The 6,541-nt window shown below is 40.0% G+C and overlaps 1 protein-coding gene across 1 annotated transcript; it reads left to right on the plus strand.

Annotated features, from left to right (window-relative positions):
- The first annotated feature begins 82 nt into the window (after positions 1–82).
- Positions 83–6,495, plus strand: LOC128220527 (uncharacterized). Its single transcript, XM_052928958.1, has 3 exons — positions 83–437; positions 5,439–5,541; positions 6,078–6,495. The coding sequence occupies exons 1-3, from the start codon at positions 359–361 to the stop codon at positions 6,454–6,456; spliced, it is 561 nt and encodes a 186-aa protein (XP_052784918.1). The 5' UTR covers positions 83–358; the 3' UTR covers positions 6,457–6,495.
- The last annotated feature ends 46 nt before the right edge of the window (positions 6,496–6,541 follow it).

A 6,541-nucleotide genomic window follows, 5' to 3' on the forward strand; every position in this document is an offset into this window, starting at 1 on the left:
TTTGAACGAGGAGATGGTGGGTATCGCCGTTATCTCTTTAAGGATAGCTCGTAATGTCCGTTTGAATTATTTGTATAATAGGTTAATCATCAGGTCGGAGATAATGCAACATTGTTTTTGATATTTAATATGAAACTGTGAATATATTGTGATTGAAAACATACAGTTGGATTAGTGTCAACGGTATAATAACGTACTAGGACATATTTAATATACTGTATCATGTTGTTTAATGTTTACCGATTGCTGTCATAATGAGGTAGAAATTATAAACGAAAAGGCTCTATGACATACTGATTTTCCGATTAAAAGTATACAAATGCATAGATAGTTATTTAAAGCGATTTGTATTAAGACAATGGCGTCCACGACGACCACAACCACAGTCACAACAGACAACTCGACGTCAAGCTCGACACATAAAACGACAATTTCAGGTACCAGTTTTTAATATCAAGATATTCTTTTAATAAAGAATAGTTGTTATTATTCATGAGAAAAGGGAACAAAAAGTTCACATGTGCGGATATATGCCAATGCACTTATAACACTAAATAATGTTTTCTTAAAGTTTAACATCTAAGCGATAATTAGCACAGTAGTTTAACAAACAAATTAGTTTTAAAGTTTTATTATCCAAAAGCTTCCTCGCATTTAGATTGCGACATCTCTTGTCCTTTTCGCATTAGATATTAAGAGTGAGGATAGTACTTATTACTCACACTATCTATGTATAAGATGTCGAATATCAAGATCTGTGTTCGCTAATCAGATATATAACAGTTCAAATGACAATGTAGATATTTTGTTTATCTAATTAGATTTAAATGACATACAATCCTCAACATCATATCATTGCTCGCTTCATGAGTTGCCTTTCTGTCTGTTTGTCTTAAACGGACACCTTCATTAAAGTGAATTAACTTTTTGTCGAACCAAGGTACTAAGACGGATTTGTGACGTCATCCATTGTTCTTTTTGTACTTTATATCGGTAAATGGACTGAGTTCTGTATTTTATTTCTACTAACTGTCCAATATTTAAAGAATGGACTGTCATTGTTGACAAACTTGTTTGTTCTTCTATAGTGTAAAACTATGCAATTATTTGAAAAAAAATATATCTTTAAAACACTTTTTATTGAGATTTAATAAATAAGTATATATATATATATATAATATTATTATATTCCGATTTTTATGTTGTAACAACTCAATGCCCAATGAAATTGTAACTGAGGTTTGCGCAGCCGTCAGGGAAAAGGTTAATTTTTTTTGTTGTATGTCCCTAAAAGAGTACAAAACAAACTTAAACTTTAAAGTTTCCGTATTAAGCGAATAGTGCACTATGAAAACACATTTTGCACTTGTTATATATCCGTAGAGATGATTTTTTTTAAACAATACTCATAACAAAATCATTATTTACAAATTATAATATGTACATGTATGTCAGCGAAAACTATTTTGATTTGCCTAAGAGATTCACATGATTAGCATATTTTCAATGCGTTCGACACTGCCCAATAAATTGACAATAGATCCATGAATTCATGATTTGGACCTTGTTGTTTACCTGTTTTCAAGAAGTGAAACGGCTAAAACTGTCCATTATGTCAGCAAAAAAAACAGCCTCGGCACTGCGTGGCGCGAGCTGTTCTTTCTCTGAACAGTTTTCGGCCTTTCACCCTTACATAAAAGACCCAGGAAAAAACATACTCACATGTTGTTCTGTTGTTTATATTCCAGATCTGCTCCATATCCCTACCAGTTCAACCATTGCCATATTCGTCCTCTTACTGGTAACCTGTTGTTTCTATTCCAGATCTGCTCCATATCCCTACCAGTACAGCCATTGCCATATTCATCGCCGTACTGGTAACCTGTTGTTTCTATTCCAGATCTGCTCCATATCCCTACTAGTACAGCCATTGCCATATTCATCGTCGTACTGGTAACCTGTTGTTTCTATTCCAGATCTGCTCCATATCCCTACTAGTACAGCCATTGCCATATTCATCGCCGTACTGGTAACCTGTTGTTTCTATTCCAGATCTGCTCCATATCCCTACTAGTACAGCCATTGCTATATTCATCGTCGTACTGGTAACCTGTTGTTTCTATTCCAGATCTGCTCCATATCCCTACTAGTACAGCCATTGCCATATTCATCGTCGTACTGGTAACCTGTTGTTTCTATTCCAGATCTGCTCCATATCCCTACTAGTACAGCCATTGCCATATTCGTCGTCGTACTGGTAGCCTGTTGTTTCTATTCCAGATCTGCTCCATATCCCTACCAGTACAGCCATTGCCATATTCATCGTCGTACTGGTAACCTGTTGTTTCTATTCCAGATCTGTTCCATATCCCTACCAGTACAGCCATTGCTATATTCATCGCCGTACTGGTAACCTGTTGTTTCTATTCCAGATCTGCTCCATATCGCTACTAGTACAGCCATTGCCATATTCATCGCCGTACTGGTAACCTGTTGTTTCTATTCCAGATCTGCTCCATATCCCTACCAGTACAGCCATTGCTATATTCATCGCCGTACTGGTAACCTGTTGTTTCTATTCCAGATCTGCTCCATATCCCTACTAGTACAGCCATTGCTATATTCATCGTCGTAGTGGTAACCTGTTGTTTCTATTCCAGATCTGCTCCATATCCCTACTAGTACAGCCATTGCCATATTCATCGCCGTACTGGTAACCTGTTGTTTCTTTTCCAGATCTGTTCCATATTCCTACCAGTACAGCCATTGCTATATTCATCGTCGTACTGGTAACCTGTTGTTTCTATTCCAGATCTGTTCCATATCCCTACCAGTACAGCCATTGCTATATTCATCGTCGTACTGGTAACCTGTTGTTTCTATTCTAGATCTGCTCCATATCCCTACTAGTTGAGCCATTGCCATATTCATCGCCGTACTGGTAACCTGTTGTTTTTATTCCAGATCTGCTCCATATCCCTACCAGTACAGCCATTGCCATATTCGTCGTCGTACTGGTAGCCTGTTGTTTCTATTCCAGATCTGCTGCATATCCCTACGAGTACAGCCATTGCCATATTCGTCGTCGTACTGGTAACCTGTTGTTTCTATTCCACTTCTGCTCAATATCCCTACTAGTTGAGCCATTGCCATATTCATCGCCGTACTGGTAACCTGTTGTTTCTATTCCAGATCTGCTCCATATCCCTACCAGTACAGCCATTGCCATATTCGTCGTCGTACAGGTAACCTGTTGTTTCTTTTCCAGATCTGCTCCATATCCCTACCAGTACAGCCATTGCTATATTCATCGTCGTACTGGTAACCTGCTGTTTCTATTCCAGATTTGCTCCATATCCCTACCAGTACAGCCATTGCTATATTCGTCGTCGTACTGGTAACCTGTTGTTTCTATTTCAGATCTGCTCCATATCCCTACTAGTACAGCCATTGCTTTATTCGTCGTCGTACTGGTAACCTGTTGTTTCTATTTCAGATCTGCTCCATATCCCTACTAGTACAGCAATGCTATATTCATCGCCGTACTGGTAATATGTTGTTTTTATATCCCTACCAGTACAGCCATTGCTATATTCGTTGTTGTACTGGTAACCTGTTGTTTCTTTTCCAGATCTGCTCCATATCCCTACCAGTACAGCCATTGCTATATTCATCGCCGTACTGGTAACCTGTTGTTTCTTTTCCAGATCTGCTCCATATCCCTACTAGTACAGCCATTGCCATATTCATCGTCGTACTGGTAACCTGTTGTTTCTATTCCAGATCTGTTCCATATCCCTACTAGTTGAGCCATTGCCATATTCATCGCCGTACTGGTAACCTGTTGTTTCTATTCCAGATCTGCTCCATATCCCTACCAGTACAGCCATTGCCATATTCATCGTCGTACTGGTAACCTGTTGTTTCTATTCCAGATCTGCTCCATATCCCTACCAGTACAGCCATTGCCATATTCATCGTCGTACTGGTAACCTGTTGTTTCTATTCCAGATCTGCTCCATATCCCTACTAGTACAGCCATTGCCATATTCGTCGTCGTACTGGTAGCCTGTTGTTTTTATTCCAGATCTGCTCCATATCCCTACCAGTACAGCCATTGCCATATTCATCGTCGTACTGGTAACCTGTTGTTTCTATTCCAGATCTGTTCCATATCCCTACCAGTACAGCCATTGCTATATTCATCGCCGTACTGGTAACCTGTTGTTTCTATTCCAGATCTGCTCCATATCCCTACTAGTACAGCCATTGCTATATTCATCGTCGTAGTGGTAACCTGTTGTTTCTATTCCAGATCTGCTCCATATCCCTACTAGTACAGCCATTGCCATATTCATCGCCGTACTGGTAACCTGTTGTTTCTTTTCCAGATCTGTTCCATATTCCTACCAGTACAGCCATTGCTATATTCATCGTCGTACTGGTAACCTGTTGTTTCTATTCCAGATCTGTTCCATATCCCTACCAGTACAGCCATTGCTATATTCATCGTCGTACTGGTAACCTGTTGTTTCTATTCTAGATCTGCTCCATATCCCTACTAGTTGAGCCATTGCCATATTCATCGCCGTACTGGTAACCTGTTGTTTTTATTCCAGATCTGCTCCATATCCCTACCAGTACAGCCATTGCCATATTCGTCGTCGTACTGGTAGCCTGTTGTTTCTATTCCAGATCTGCTGCATATCCCTACGAGTACAGCCATTGCCATATTCGTCGTCGTACTGGTAACCTGTTGTTTCTATTCCACTTCTGCTCAATATCCCTACTAGTTGAGCCATTGCCATATTCATCGCCGTACTGGTAACCTGTTGTTTCTATTCCAGATCTGCTCCATATCCCTACCAGTACAGCCATTGCCATATTCGTCGTCGTACAGGTAACCTGTTGTTTCTTTTCCAGATCTGCTCCATATCCCTACCAGTACAGCCATTGCTATATTCATCGTCGTACTGGTAACCTGCTGTTTCTATTCCAGATTTGCTCCATATCCCTACCAGTACAGCCATTGCTATATTCGTCGTCGTACTGGTAACCTGTTGTTTCTATTTCAGATCTGCTCCATATCCCTACTAGTACAGCCATTGCTTTATTCGTCGTCGTACTGGTAACCTGTTGTTTCTATTTCAGATCTGCTCCATATCCCTACTAGTACAGCAATGCTATATTCATCGCCGTACTGGTAATATGTTGTTTTTATATCCCTACCAGTACAGCCATTGCTATATTCGTTGTTGTACTGGTAGCCTGTTGTTTCTATTCCAGATCTGCTCCATATCCCTACTAGTACAGCCATTGCTATATTCATCGCCGTACTGGTAACCTGTTGTTTCTATTCCAGATCTGCTCCATATCCCTACTAGTACAGCCATTGCCATATTCATCGCCGTACTGGTAGCCTGTTGTTTCTATTCCAGATCTGCTCCATATCCCTACTAGTACAGCCATTGCCATATTCGTCGTCGTACTGGTCGTGCTAGTTGGCCTGGTTCTGCTGTATGCGTTCTTATACAAGAAAGGGTAGGAACGTCAGTTTGCTGTTATTCGTGTTCATACTGTATATCGAGATATGCATGCTTATGCAAAGGCTTTCATATATTTTATTTCTATATACTTTATACGTATTTAATAAATAAAAAAATGTGTAGAGCACCTTCCGGGTCTGTTTTCTCACTTGAGATAATGATTAACGAGGCTCATGATTTGCATTTTTAGATCTTGTTGCATCAATGAGGAAGGCCTAGTTTAATCCTTCTATAAGTGACCCCCCCCCCTCTCAAAACATCCATGTTTTGTACAAAACCTGTGTGTATTGATGTTAATCTAATTGTCTAATTGTTCTATCAGATCTCTGATCTGAATATTCTGCTGTGCAGTTATGGAGGTTTTATTATAGAAATGGACCCACAATGGTCCTGAGCCAATAAGCAAATAAACAGGCAATTGACCCCTACTGGGACATCAGTGCAATTAGCAGGAGATGCACTGCAGGGGATTGTCATGCCAAACATACCTTAAACTAGTTCTAACGTGGATGTCCTTATTTCCCATTCTAGGTGGATTTCATGTGCAACGTGTAAAAACTATGTGAGAATCAGAAAAAGGACATTGTCGATTTCAAGCACCGGGCCACTAGCCGACAACGATCCTACATTCGTGGTAGGGTTACCAAAACCTGGACAGGACCGAGAACTCTTTAGTATCGGAGATGGAGATGGCGTCGAAGATGGCCGACCGGATGCGCGTAGACGAAGCAGACGAGGGACGGAAGACGAGTTCTTTTACGACGAAATATTTGAACATTCAGCGTTCGTTGATGAGACAACGAACCGTGCAAATAAACAGCTGACTGTAAAAGATGATGACTTTGAGCGAATGTTAGATGAACTAGAGGTGCCCGATTTGGAATTCAAGAGACCAACATCGAGAATTTAACCATCGGAAAAGTATCACAATACTCATTCAAGAGTCTTATTGTGCATCCTTGTTTTATTTAACGATATAAATGCTTGCTAGATGT

The sequence above is a fragment of the Mya arenaria genome, chromosome 15 (genome assembly GCF_026914265.1).
Source record: "Mya arenaria isolate MELC-2E11 chromosome 15, ASM2691426v1".
In the NCBI taxonomy this organism is placed as follows: domain Eukaryota; kingdom Metazoa; phylum Mollusca; class Bivalvia; order Myida; family Myidae; genus Mya; species Mya arenaria.

What these genes read in the sequence shown, in the direction of transcription:
- LOC128220527 (XM_052928958.1), top strand. Translation starts at nt 359, where the DNA reads ATGGCGTCCACGACGACCACAACCACAGTCACAACAGACAACTCGACG. An exon ending in ACATAAAACGACAATTTCAG is followed by an intron (nt 438 to 5,438) that starts GTACCAGTTTTT and finishes TTTCTATTCCAG; the next exon opens with ATCTGCTCCATATCCCTACT. An exon ending in GCGTTCTTATACAAGAAAGG is followed by an intron (nt 5,542 to 6,077) that starts GTAGGAACGTCA and finishes TTCCCATTCTAG; the next exon opens with GTGGATTTCATGTGCAACGT.